Genomic DNA, 14,615 nt, shown 5'->3' with positions numbered 1-14,615 from the left:
GAGCACCCATGGTGTTCTTCTCGAAGAGTAGGTGAGTTATCTCTGTCACCCTGAACAAATTGCAAATTCATAACCAAATCACCTTCAATCAAATGCCAGGCCTGGCTAGCTAGTTTGTGAAAGATAGGACAAGGCCAACCCCACAAGAAGATGGGAATAACCGAGGCCTTTAAAAAAGGAGTAGTAGTGGTTGTGACACTGAGTGTCCATACTCGTGGGGCCAGGATAACTAATCTCGAACAAATCAGAGGAACCTCAGATTTAAACAAACAACAGTTAACGATTCGCTCACACCCAGGAAGTAACACCTGGATGGTTTACATTTTTGTGTGTGTGTGTGTGTGTGTGTGTGTGTGTGTGTGTGTGTGTGTGTGTGTGTGTGTGTGTGTGTGTGTGTGTGTGTGTGTGTGTGTGTGTGTGTGTGTGTGTGTGTGTGTGTGTGTGTGTGTGTGTTTCACAGGTATCATCCATGGCCGAGTCTACAAAGTCTCAGGAGTTGTTGGTGGATGCTGAGCGAGCAGTTTCCTTTGCTCTCCAGGCTGATGAGGCAGGAGATCTTCCTCGCTCTTTACCATGCTATCGACTGGCGGAAGCATACCTGCTACAGGCCTTAGCTAAACAGGCCACAGAGTCCAAGTAAGAGATGGACCGGTCTCCAACACAACCATGCCCTGAAGCGAGCACTGTCCTGCAACGTAGAATGTTTATGGTCTCTTTAAAATTGGAAGTGCAGGCTTTATCTGAGCTTAAGCCATTCCCTAAAGGACTTTATGTCCACCTAATGGACTTTAAAGGACACATCATCTTTTCTTCTGAATACTGTGCCTTGTGTGTGAAAAATATTCAAAATCCACGGTTCAAATTGGCCACGGGATTGGGGTGAGTCTTTTGGGGCATATGCTTGGGCACTTACGATGTAACTGGAGTGAGTTTTATGTTAATTTCATGGGTTTTGGAATTGCTGCTTTAAGTTAGGATATTGAACCTGATTCCACAATTCGAGTTCTTTTCAGAGCTGAAGACGATTGTTTTTTGTTTTTGTTTTTAAAGCAAATTTACACCAAAATGTCTGCAACAAAAGGTTACAGTTTGTATTTGTGTCTATTATTACCCCACACGCACGAAGGGAAAAGTGAGGTTAAGCAATAGGTTAACTTCTGTCCGACCGTCCGTCCATCCACAAATGACAGTTTATGATCGAGAAACAACTTGATTTCAATTTAATTTATATTTTGAACACATTGGAAAATGAATCCGGAGTGGGGGGGGGGGACTGGACCTGTAGATTAGCAGTTATTTGGTTCTGAATTCTTATGGATCACGCATGTGCAGAGAGGAGCGAGATAAGTTTTTTTTGTTTTTTTTTACTCTGTCTGTCTCGCAGTCAAACAAAATTGAAAATCATTCCAAACTGGAAACTTACTGTTTTTAAGGATGTCATAAATGACACAAACAACAGGCATGGATAACTCATGCCACTTGTTAAATAAGGTGTTGTAATAGCCACTGCATCAATAGCGATAAACTTCCGGAATTTTGTTTTTGTACGACCTTTAAAATCATTACTTTATTTAAATTGAATTATATACTTGAATTCTACGTGAGGTAAGGTGTCCTATGAACTCTCCAGTTTTATTTTGTTATAATTATCTGTTATGTGTTGTAGAAGTACAGAAGAGCAGGAACCCAAAAAGAAGATGACAGAGTTGCTTCATAATGTTCAGACTCGTCTTGAAGCTTTGAAAGAGGTCACTCCTTTGGAACCATCGGCCCCGTCAACTCTTCCCTCTCAGCCTCACAGCCTGTACCCACACATCGCCCCTCCTGCAGAAAAGATCCCTTTCTCACCGGGATCTGTGCACCCAAACCCTGGCTCCGGATTGCCACCGACCGCGATCTATGGGCAACCGGTGGACCTGCCTCCGGCGTATTCGCCACAATCTCTGCAAGGCCACACGTCTCTTTCAGTTGGCACGGTGTATGGAGAGATTTCACTTCCTGCTAGTACAATGGTCACAACAGCATCTCTTCTGCCTGTTCAGCAACTCTTAGGACCTAACGCCGTCGAGACGTTTTTAATCCCCGGTGGTGTTCAGGCGTTCTTCGTTCGCCCAAACGGTCCAGTCACTGCTCCTTCATACCCCGGCTACCTTCGCATTGTGACCTTTAGACCCGGCGCTCCCGCTCCTCCAGTTGGGCAGGCTCCTGCTGCCTTCATTGAGGTCAGTTTGTAGTTTATTAATGGTGGCTATGCTTATGTTTATATGTTGGTGATAGTAATTACATCATAAACTTTTGGATATTTTGAGGAACATTAATGTTCCGTGCTGCTTGTAATGTACAAAGCTGGATTGTCAGGTGCGAACACTTTTATAATGCGAGACATTTAATTGATGATGCTTGTATTTATGTATTAACATACTTATTTAAACCAGGTGAATAATTGGCTGTGCCCGCTCTACCCCGGCCGGTCACCAGCGCTGCGCTCGGGAAATGGTCTTTACATGTTTCCCGACGTAACGCCAGGAGCTCCCCCTGGGGCTGCTGTTGGAATCGTCCTGTCCGCAGACCTGCCCATCAATGTCTGCCGGAGCTTTGAAGAACATATTTCTCATTTTACACAACTGCGTCTGGAGGTAAGTTGTACTTGATAAATAGCCCGAGAGCTTTTTGCTGCATTCGTTGGGAGTTCTGGTTGATTCTTTTGGTGGGGATGGTGGAAGATTGGAGGGGAGATCAGTGTTCCTGGCTTTATGAACTATGTGCACAGCATGAGGTTATATGTCGGTATAGGCTAAGCGTACATTTCATCCAGTGAAGAGTCACGATTGTTAAACGAGCTATTTGTCTTCTCTTGTTTTGTTGGATCTATTTCATCTTCTTTCAGATGTTTAGATTTGACACAGATGCAAAAGGTCCACAAAACAACTTAACATTGGTCCCTTAACATGCGTTTTTGGGACATTCATCCACTGCAAGATGGGTGACCAGAGGCATCTGTCCTTGAACTGCCAATGCTGAAAAGCCAGCCATTTATGCAAATGACCTTGTGTATTTGCTTAAAGATCCCGTGTCTATGTGCTGAGGCTATGCAAGGGCTGTGTGCACCTGTCACCATGTGTGAATGGTAACCTAATGCTGCACGAAGTTACTACATCACACCATGTCAGTACAGGTGTAAAGTTACACATCTGCAAATGTTGAGATGCATTTGCACAAGCATTGAGCATGATCTTATAAATGGACCCGAAATGTACAGTAATTGTCATTGTCTCCATCACCTCACCGATATGCCTCCAAAACAATCATTTTATGGACAGGGACGTGACGTGTACAGGCTGGTCCATATGTCTTGTTATTCACTGCTAGCAACAGCTTGGTGTTGGCTTAGTGGTTAGGGTAGCGGCTTGGGATCCTAGGGTCCTGAGTTCAAGCCCCGTTGGGCCGCTGAATTTACACCAGGAGGTTGACTCAGCCTGTCATCCTTCCGAGGTCGGCAAAATGAGTACCAGTGTATACTGGTAGAGGGGCACTGCATCAGCGACACAGTCGCGCTTCCGAGAAATGATAGCTACCCCGGCAGCTAAGCTGCCATACGCAAGAAGGAGAAGATTGCTAGCAACAACTATGTTATACAGTCAGCAAAATAGAGTTGCTACGTAACAGGTAGTTGACTGTGATGGACACGAGTGAGTACACTGTGGATGTTGGGAAATATTTCACATCAGCCATGGCAACAGATTGTGCTCTGCTATGAAAATGATGGCTGTTATACAGACCTATGGAACATTTAGAAACTTTTAATTATGTTCATGTTTTTTTTATGTCTCTTTGGATCACATACATATGCTGCTAGGATAGCCAAGAGGTATGCATACTCGCCTCCAAGCTGTCTATCTTGCGTTTTAATCCAGACCAAGCTATAAACCTCCACCTTGGTGATTCTCATGTAGGGCGAGGCATCAATGTGTGCACCATCCATCGGGCGGTTGTGAAGCCGGATGATTAGTCTGCCAGCACCGATCGTTGGTGGACGTTAAAGATCCCACTGTGTTTGTCACAAAGAGTGAGCGAGTTATCGCTGGCACGCGAAACAAATTAAAATTCATGCCCAAATCACCTTCAGTTGAACGTCGTGGTTGGCTAACTGGTTCATGAATGACCTTAAGCAAAAACGTTCACAGTCCAATCCCACAAGATGCTGGAAGATCTGGAATGGGCTTCAAGGCATTCACGGACCACAGATAAAACATCGCTGGAGGCCTCGTCTGCTTTCACGTGTGATTTTTAAAAATGGTAGGGTAGTGATTAGTATAATTTGTTGGATGGTTGTGCCTTTTTTTTTTTTTGAAACAACGGATCATTTCAACCACCTTATCCGAAAATATATATAAAGATATTGTTACGGGTTTGTCGGCCAGTTCATGAGAGGCCTCTCAGACCCACTTCCTGACCTTTGACCGTGAAGCTGACAAGCCACAGATAACTCCGTAGCACGACGGGTTGCTCACAACCATGGACGCCATCTGAAGGAATTAAATCTGGTATGGTCCCCATGTTAAAATTTCGCGTTACCTTCCCAGTAATTTAATTGCCCCAGATAGGGAACTGTGCTCTCCACCCCACCCTTATCTATCAATTTGGTATGGCCGAGCAGAACTGCAAATGGGACATCGGCTAGTCTATAACCATCGCGAACCAGTGGGGTAAACCTCCTGTCTACCAATAACATACTATGTATAACCAATAGAGAAAACAGACGATCGAGTAGGTTTGGAAGGTTTATAGATGATTAGCACGGCTATGTATTTACAAGCAGATCACAGAGAACAGTCTTAACCGCTTGTACGTAAAAGAACCCCTGGTGCATTTGGCCTTATCAATAAAACAAAACGGGTGCCTCATCCATTTGGGAAACGAGAGTAAAGGTTGACAGAAAGAGGAAGAGGAAGTCCGTGCATGCTGTCGACCCCCTTTCTCACCCGCATGTAAGCCAGCTGACCGACGTAGGTCCCAATGTGAAGGGGTGGGGGGAAGGGAGGCAGAAGAGGAAGAGGATAATGAAGTGCAATGTGTCGGTAGAGGTACAGGTGAATGCAATGTATGTACGAGAAGAAACAGTGGTGCGAATCAGTAACCCTGCTCTGACGGGTCAAGAGGCAGTCGTTGAAGCTCTGTGCATCTCCAGTAAATGAATTAGAAGTAGCGATAGGAGAGAAAGATAGTGTGTCAGTGTGTCTGGCCGCCGTGTCTCGGGAACCTCCCCTTTCCGTCCACTCTTTGCTTCCTGACACCAGCCTGCTCGTCTGCACAGAGGTTTGTCCCCAGAGAGGTTCGTCCTTTGCAGATGGTCGTTGTCGTGTGTCGTTCTCCAGATGCCTGAAATTCTTTGGCTCTTGGGCGAGGCGTGGCTTCGGGAATGAAGGTCACCCCAGTGCTCTTTGACCTTCGCATGTCACTCCCTCATTGGAGCACAACCAGTCCTTTCCTTGCATAGCTGCTTGGAGGATCGGTCATGTACCGTGACGTCTGCATATCTGCTCGGAGGGTTGGCCATGTAGCTTCCCTCGGTGATTGTGATTGAGCTTGAAAGGCTTTGATTTGTAATGTTACGTTGTGCTTTGTAATGTAATTTGTGTGTTTTGTAATGCATGTTAATTTGTGTTTATGGTTTCGGCATAGGAAGGTGCAGGAAAGGAGAGGGGTTAAGAGGGATAGCGAAAGAGATTAGAAGGGATAGAAAAAGAGAGAATTTAGACAGGGAAGAATTACAAAGGGGATTCGAACCTGCTATGCACACAACACATTTTCCTGTCCACTAATATGAGGGGATGGGTAACCTAAATAAACAGAATTGCTATGGAAATATCTCATCTCAGGATCTCTTATGTGTTGAGTACAACTCCCTGGGGTCTTTCCAAAACCACAACACTATCCCCTCCTCTGTAGTCTGCTGGCTCATCCTGAGTCTGCTGGCTCCTGTACTTGTCCAATGTAGTCCCCTTTTAACACAATTACTTCACTTATCGGATCCCTGAGTGCGACATTGTTTTATGAAGGAAAAGTTTCATACATGTCCCCAACTAATGTGTAACTATTCTGACACATTCACCCAATGCATGTATCTACACAGTTCTAAACGCATAACCAGGTGGGTTCAACACTATACACTATTTATACTTCCACGCTGATCCATCACACTGGTCTTTGACAGTGTACTTCAGCACATCCTTGACAGCAGGCCTACAAAGCCACAAGAGTGGTCATTGGTCCATGTCGTCAATAACAGTCCTTTGGGAGGCACAACAAGGGCAGCAGGCAAACATGACAAGACAAACAAGGTTGAGCAAGGCAACCCAGGCCGGCAGGTGCTGCTGGCTGGCCTCTCGTTGGTCATGTAGTCGACATGGGGACAGTGACGCATGGGAGCAGCAGATCAAGCGGCTGGCTTTGGCCCTAATCTAACCTATATGCCCAACTAACCCCTCAACACTACCCCCTACCACCTTTTATCCCTCTAAGCGAGCTCGACCCTGGCTTTTTTAGATCCTCGTGGAGGATCTCGAAGTCTTACTCACGTTGTTGTTCTTGTGAACTTTTTTGTTTCACAGCCTACAGTTTTCATCGAAACTTCCTGAAACTTGGCATATATGTGTAAAAATACCCTGCGCAGACAGTAACCGTCTCCGATTTTGATAATTCCTCCTAGAAAAAAAGTTGTGACGTCAAAATATCTCCGCTAATGGAAATCGCCTAAAAAGTTATCTCCAAAACTAGGCAAGCTTTTTGAATTCCGTTTGCGGGAATCGAACAGGGCATTAGCAGAGATGAATTACCGCACATATGATGCATCACTATGACGTCATATCAATTTTTATGACATCATTCCTATTTTTTGTTTCACAACCCAGAGTTTTCATCGGATCTTCGTGAAACTTGCCATGTATATGCAGAAAGCCCACGCGCAGGCAGTAACCATCTCCGATTTTGGAAATTCTTCCTAGAAAAAAAGTTGACGTCATGAAATCGCCTATACCATCATCTCCGAAACAAGGCAAGCTGTTTGAATTTTGTTTGCGGGAATCAAGCTGGGCATTAGCACAGATAATTTATCGCAAACCTGATTGATGCATCACAATGATGTCATATTCGTTTTTATGACGTCATCATTAAGAGGATGAGGGTCTTAGCTTATTTGAGCTTGTTTTAACCCTCTAAACCCTGCGAGCTGATCTGTCCCTCCAGGGCCCACTGATCCCGCGAGATATCCTATCTCCTGGTAGGAAATCAAAACATGCACAGTGACAAACATGAGGTGGTGTGGTACCAAAAGGCTTGTCAGTGGAGCAGCCCGATTGGGGTTGGGGGGGGGTGCTTACTTGGCTTACTCCATTACTCTACTCCATTTACTCTACTGCATTACTCCAGCAGCCACAGACATCTGAAAATTGTACCAAGGGGGAGCATTCCTACTCTACCCTAACTTCACAAAACTGGTTTCTCTTTTACCATTACACCCCCTTACAATGGTTCTACGCAATCGATTTACCCGTCGCCCGTGCATTGGTGCTTCATCACGTTTGGGCCTAGCCCTCAAATTTTACTTCTGTGTCTTCGCATAATATCGTGGCTGCGCAGTGTGGCTCCACCAGCAGATCTGCCTACCTGCATTCTCGCACATGGCACCCCCGGGAAACTGAGGCCACCACCAAGCTTATCTGCTCCGTTCCAAATTTGGGGGGGGAGGGCTCTCCCCTCCCCCCCGGAGTCCTCACTGGCGATGGGTGCTCCAGGTTCCTTTCCTGATTATCTGGGCCCATAAATTTAGCATGCTCCTTTGAACTCATGCTGTGCTCTGTCCCTCTCCATTCCTCCCAAGTATCTGCAGGATACATGCACTCTGCCAGCAACCCCCTCCTTGTGAAACTGCCTAAATCCAGAGCCACCTCCACTCATTTGTTCCTCTCTTTTCCCAACTGTGGAACCACCTTCCACACTCACTTCAATCCCATTCTTCCCTCCTGATCTTCAAGACCCGTTTACTGCCATCTCAGGTCATCCCCCATCCAAAGCCATGATCTTTTCTACACCTGTTAAAGCACCCCATCCCTCCCAAAATTTTGCTTATGTATCCATCTTGTCCACCCCTTGCGTTCTCTCCTAACCTCATCATTACCTGCATCCCTTGTTTGGCCATCTCTAAATACCTTCTCTCCCCACCCTACGATTTGTGTTTACCCCTTTCTCCTGCGGTTCCCTTTGTTATGTTGTGTTCTGTTCTGTGTCCTCGCTCTTTCACGAGCCAAGACCATGCAAAAAAACCCCCAGAAGCTTATTGCAGAGCGATGTGTGAAGCTTGAAGCATTTCAGTGCCTGTGATGGCACAAAGCACTGACTTGAATAAAAAGTGATTTGCATCACCAAGTAAAGTATATATCTGAAATTGGAAGAAAGTAGTCAGGGAGGGATATCAGTAAAGCAGATCACAGAATATCCTTGTGCATGGTGAAATGGGGTTGGCGGGATGGCCTCGGCCCTAGGGATATGCATACTCGACTCTAATCTGTCTTTCCTGGGTTTGTATCTCGACCCAGCTATAAAATGTCATCCCAGTGTTTCATAGACACGATGATTCATCAATGTATGTGCCGTCTCCTTGGATGCACGTTAAACTGGGAGCCCCATTTACTGGCGTTAGTTGGTGGACGTTAAAGATCTCAGTGTCCTTCATGAAGAATTGGCAAGCTATTGCTGGAACCCTGACGAAATTACAAATTCCTGCCCTGAGCTTAGTTGAACGTCAGGCTTGGCCTGCTGATTCATTAAAGACTTGAGCCAAACTTCCCACTCACCCCCCTCCCTGGTCATTGTGAAGAAGAAGGAGAAGAAGAAGAAGAGTGACGAAGGCGATGTTAGCTGATTTCCAGATGGCAGATGTCCTCACACACATTATAGGGTGAATAAAGCAGAATGTTTGAAGGACAGACAACAGGTTGTTTTTAGATTAAATCCATCATCAAAGGGAAGTGTGCGTGTGCGTGTGCGCGTTATTTCTGGTGATGAGATGTGTACATTAAAAATATTTTTAATCCCACATTCCAAGCTGTCTATTGTTGAAAGGTTCACCAAAAGCCTCTGACAAAGTGGAATTGCATTTTTTGTTGTCTCTTGAAATATCTATCCATAACACAGCAAAGCAAATCTGCAAACACAACTTTCATACAGTAATGTACAAGAACACGAAACATTGTAGAAAACAAGTTGATGAGCAATGGATCGTCGGTATAAATAAAATGTGTGCACAATGGTCAAAGAGGAAAAGTTACAAATGGTAATTTAATGTCTAAATAATTCTAATAGTGTCGCTTTAACTTTCAGGATAGCTTGTGACAGAGGAGGAAGCCTCAATGGACATGCACCAACCAGCACAGCTGTCGGTGTATTTGCTCTGCAGACACGCTCATGGTTTGGGCCTTTTGTTTCTCGTACCCCCAGGACCGTACGAAGAACCTGAACCCCAACGCTGCTGATGGGGAAGATCTGAGCAAACGCGTCCACCTCACGTGTCAGGATTACACGCACTCACTGCCCGAGTGGAGTGGGAAGGTCGCACAGAAAATAATGTCAGGTGTGCACCCAGGGTCCAAATATTCACAAGATATTGATGTCTGGTACAACAATGTGTTATTAATCTAATCATCTCCTCGTTTATTGGAGGTTCCACAGCTTTTGGTTTTCCTCTTTACGATAAATCAATAAACTGTTTTCAGGTGCGGTTGGGAAACGATGCAAACAGAGATGCAAATCCATTTGCCTGATTCACAGTGAACCATTGTCTCTGCAGATATTTCTTCGCATTTTGTTTATTAGTTTGTCTGCAGTTACCTTTCATGCTATTTGTTTGTTTCAGGTGCTGTTAATTTATTACATATACAAAAATATGGTGGATTTATTCTTCATCCCCACCTCCTCCCCTCTCCCTGCCTCCCTCGCATCATTTTATGTGTATGAGATGGAGGAGCCATAATGGCAATGAATTACCAGTGTTCACAAACTTGACTGATGGCTACTTGTTCTCAGGTGCTAACTGGATAAGCACCGGCCTCATTAAAGGTGCTGAAGCGACTGGAAAGGCATTGAACAAAGGGACAACAAGAGGAACTCACCCAACAGAGCATTGGGAGAAGGGGCAACACGCAGGCCAAGCACAAGCTCGCCAACTACCTCATCGCCCACCACCTCCTCGCCCACCACCCTCATCACAAAACCCATCTGCACAGTACCCTCACCATCAGCATTTGCCTTCCCAGCAGCCTTCACCTCAGTCTCTCCCACATCAACAGACAAAGCAGAAGCCTCATCAGGATTCTGGAATGCTCTCTTCTCTAGGTTTGAATGCTGGAATACTCTGCACTTGATTTAATTCATCATCTCCATCCATGTGTGCTTGGCTGCATGAGGGGATTGTGATGCCACTCTGATCTGAATTTGGTTCATTTGGTTTATCGGTCTTCCCGGTGAATGTATGATGCACTTTTGTTAACATTCATGTTCCTTAAATTGGTGTTAGTTAAGGTTGAGCAATTGTTAACAATCGGTCTTCCCATTGGTTTCGTGCATTCTGATCCGAACATAGGCAGCATTTGGCTGCTGATTGTATAATTCCTTGCGGACACAGCTGTCACATTTCTGGGAGATATAGTGCCCCCTCCAGGTCAGGACAGAAATTTGTCATTTAGCCAGTATGCTGGTCGGTAACTCACCTTCTCTTTGTTGAAGGACACCACCGGATTTTTTAACATCCACCAAATAATACTGTAACATTTGGGTCTGCCGGCTTGCCCTCCATTTGAGGGATGGAGCACTCATTGTTGCTCTGTCCTGTTAAACATCAAGATGGCAATATAATGTCGTCTGTCGGAGAAACAAACCCAAGCTCTACAGCCTCAGCCATCTATCACTTTTTCGGATATATTGTTTGTCATTTCCCAGGACAGGTTCATATTTGATGTAATTGTTTGCTTTAATAATGATGAAGCAAACAAAAATTGGAAACCAGTCATCATATTTATTTATTTATTTAGTTCCTATTTTGTTGTTCTTGTTGAATTCTTCAGTAATGACCTATTGGACAAACATCCTGTAGCAGCAGGGTCCGAAAGAAGCAATCCTGTCGCATCATCTCAGACTCATGATGACCGCTCATGGATTGTGAGTAGTGCATCATAAGATGTGGATTCAATACATGGCATATCATGTAATGATATACTTCCTTGTCATGTGACTGCAGTGAGAGGGGTGGCTGGTGTGGTGGAAAAAGAGATCGGACATTTGAAGCGGTCCATGCCCGACTCTGTTACTCAGGCTTGCAATAAGCCCACTTTTCAGGGAGCTCAGCACGTGGCCATGAGCAGCGGACAAGGTATGGAGGGAGAGAACGTTCAACTCACAATTGGTCTGTGGTTTCCATAATGCACTGCCATGTCCTCGAAGCTCTCCACAATCTCAATCGTGGACACTTTACTTGCCCTCTGTATCCCAGCATATCAGGATGAACTCCTTTTACCTGCACTTGCAAGATGTGGTTGTAAACAACCAGGACTACATTTATAACTTTCCATCAGAAATAAAACTTACTATTTAAACAACTACTGATCTCTACTTCCTTCAAACTAAGCACAATGTGAGTTTACTTGTGCATCTCAGCATTCCTCGACTTGCCGTAAGATCCTTTTTGGAAGTTGTTGCACCTCATTCGACCGTCCTAAGTTTTTATCAAAATGATTATTTCACTTTGATCAAAACCTTCACTTCTAGATTGTATCCTGATGAGCATGGGAAATTATTAAATAAATAATGTAACCTTGATCCTTTGACCGAAACTGATGCATTGACATGACGAGGACCTGCCCGGGGTTGACACTCAGCTGTGAAACCAATCGTGGGCTTTCGTTAAGCCTTCGGACAGGAGATTTACATGTACCGATGATGCAAAACATATTTATTGATCGCATTGGTTGAACACAGACAACAAGGAGCAAATTAAGTGCTCCTATACTGTAATTTCCAAAAGAGAGGAACCCATTCAATAGTCCTTAATATGCTTAATATTCCACTTTGCCTTTTCACATATTCAGGAATAGCTCTTGATAAAACTCAGAACAACCCCTAAAGCGTTTTCCCTGAGTTTTGCACAAAATCTGACGTCGGTGTTTATTTCACTCTTCTAAGATTTTGTGGTAAGTTTTATGTGTTTGCTGTAACTGTTCGCGATTCTTTTCCCTCTCTACACGAGCGAGGCTCATGGAAGAGCTCGGTTACATTGATGGGAGGAGGTGTAGTGTGGAAACAATTGGGCATAACTGTTAAGGGAATAAATTAACAGGAAATTAAGAGAGACAGAGAGAGAGAGAGAGGGTGGATACATTGAAACCAGCAAGAGGGTTAGATTAGGAAGGGTTAATGGGTGTAATAAATATCATGGGTCAGGATGGGAGATGACATGATGTGACTGTAGACTGCCTGCTTGAAGTCCTGGAGAGAAGAATGCGAAAGAATGACATCTGCAAGGTGGTTTCACAGATGGGAGAAGTGAGGAATGAAAGAGTTGAGGTGTGCAGTCAGCCTGGATTTTAGAAATTTAACCAGGAAGGAGTTACTGTGAGAACGCGTGCATCCTGGGGTTGTTGGGGAGGGCCGGAGGACTGAGAGAGCAAGGGGGGCAATGTTGGAGAACAGACGGTAGAAAACTGAGAGACCACCGACCTACCTGCGAAGTGACAGCACCAGACCTTGTTCTTCTTCGCCGTCGTGGGAAATTCCAATAATATTGAGAGTTATGGATTCCACAGAATCCAGGATGGACAGATGTGATGCTGGGGTACCAGCCCAAAGGAGAGAGCAGTACTCCTTTGAGCTAAACCTGTACCATGGTTTGGCTTTCCCAGAAACCAAACCTGAAGATGGTAATCATTTCAACCTGGATGCGTTCACCCTTTGGGGCGTATGCAGTGACGCCAACTTGTCCTGGAACTTTATTGCAATACCTCGTAAACTACGTTTTTTTTCCGAAATAAACTTAATGATTTGAGGATCCAGAGGATAGGCAACAACTATGTGCTTAAGGTTCCTGGTACAGGACTGGAGTAGATTTTCTTTTATTTTTTTCAAAGGTAGTTTCTTTGTTTCTTGTTAAATACTGGGAAATATCCACACTTTTTTGAATAGTCTTCTCAATGTACAACAGGTGAGCTACTTTTATTGTTTTATTCATTTTGTACTGTGTGAGAACTTTGGGAATTTATTTTTTCTGTTGGTGTGCAGGTCTTTCAACTATATGGGATGGTCTGGAGACAGCAGCCAAAACCGTGGTGCGAAGTATTTCTTCCTCGACGGTACATACTATTGTTCCAGGGTGAGGCCAGAATCATTCAGTATTACCTGAACAACCCTCACCCCACCCCTTCATCCCAAGCACTGCAATTGTCACTGCTGAAGTATTTTCAGGGTTTTTTGGCCGAGGTTTGTGTTGTGCACATTTTGGTCATGTGTGAGAGTGATGGTTTGTTTTCTTGATGTGGACGGGTATTCAACTATTTCATTCAGGAATCTCTCGTATCTGGAATATGGAGAAATTTACATGACTTTTCATTTCCATCATGCAACAAAACATGACGGACAGACTGATATGTCTGACCACCAACACTCCCCAATTTCTCCCCGATTAACTCGGTATCTAACCGAATCCTCCTACTTGCAGGTCTCCTCTTTTCTTTCCTCTTTTCATGTTCATTCATTCCAATGCTTGTTGCATCCCCATTGCTGCCTCCACTCTCCCACTGTCCAACTGTCAGTGTGTCACCATTTTAACACGCGTCACCTCGCTCTTCCACGAGCTCAGATTTTTGTCTCCAGAAAAAAAGTACAAAGTTTGGGGGCAAAGATAAACATTTCACAGAGAACAATCCTAAATGGTGTAACCATTGGAAATGTTTTTCAAAGAGTTATCCTTCAACCATTTTAACCTTATATCCTGACAGTTTACATCCCTCCTTGCCAGGGAAGCTGCACAAAGAATCTGATACAGGCACGTGTCAAGGAATTTGGACAAAATGCCTCGAAGATCGGGGTGTGTGTGTGTGTGTGTGACTTTTCACACTACAGCAAGGTGTGCAAATCATTTTGTGTTTTATGACTTCACCTTTTCAAACCATTTTGTCTTCCTGTTGTTTGAATTCCATATTTATAAATACTTATTGGATGTGGATGATTGTGGGGCTTTTGATTCGATCAAATTCTTGCACTTTTCTTGGTTGGCTCAGAGGTTGGGCCTGTTATAGAATGCTGAATGCACTTCAAAATAAACTTTGTTGCTGAATTATTAATTATTTTTGTGTACTGTTTTGATTTTAAAGGTTTTATTTGAAAAAAAAAAATTTTTTTTTACAAGCATAAGTCGAGGCTCAGAGAAGCTCATCAAGCAGGAATGGAAGGTTAATGGTGAATACAAAGTAAGGGAAAGGCAGACATCATATACACAGGTAAACAAGGTTCTTGGAGTTGTAAATTAATGTGTTCTAAAGAACACCAATGTGTATCCAACAAGTCCACCATGG

The 14,615-nt window shown here is 44.2% G+C and overlaps 1 protein-coding gene across 4 annotated transcripts in view; it reads left to right on the top strand.

Moving 5' to 3' along the window:
• LOC147014607 (spartin-like) overlaps nucleotides 1-14,384 on the top strand; it is a 16,552-nt gene extending 2,168 nt beyond the window's left edge. For 2 of the 4 annotated variants that reach the window (XM_085852703.1, XM_085852702.1), the window contains 9 exons: nucleotides 1-31; nucleotides 461-636; nucleotides 1,667-2,222; nucleotides 2,436-2,636; nucleotides 9,496-9,628; nucleotides 10,081-10,389; nucleotides 11,291-11,422; nucleotides 13,324-13,414; nucleotides 14,060-14,384. The exon at nucleotides 1-31 is cut by the window's left edge. In XM_085852703.1, coding sequence (XP_085708829.1) covers nucleotides 470-636; nucleotides 1,667-2,222; nucleotides 2,436-2,636; nucleotides 9,496-9,628; nucleotides 10,081-10,389; nucleotides 11,291-11,422; nucleotides 13,324-13,414; nucleotides 14,060-14,081 — 1,611 coding nt within the window. In that variant the 5' untranslated portion in view covers nucleotides 1-31; nucleotides 461-469 and the 3' untranslated portion in view covers nucleotides 14,082-14,384. The remainder of the gene's footprint in view (nucleotides 32-460; nucleotides 637-1,666; nucleotides 2,223-2,435; nucleotides 2,637-9,495; nucleotides 9,629-10,080; nucleotides 10,390-11,290; nucleotides 11,423-13,323; nucleotides 13,415-14,059) is intronic. The other 2 variants (XM_085852701.1, XM_085852704.1) reach the window with 1 other exon arrangement.
• The last annotated feature ends 231 nt before the right edge of the window (nucleotides 14,385-14,615 follow it).

The sequence above is a fragment of the Eptatretus burgeri genome, chromosome 13 (assembly GCF_056783735.1).
Source record: "Eptatretus burgeri isolate ZD-2024b chromosome 13, Ebu_testis_v1, whole genome shotgun sequence".
Classification (NCBI taxonomy): Eukaryota; Metazoa; Chordata; class Myxini; order Myxiniformes; family Myxinidae; genus Eptatretus; species Eptatretus burgeri.
This window is presented reverse-complemented; position numbering and strand designations above follow the sequence as displayed.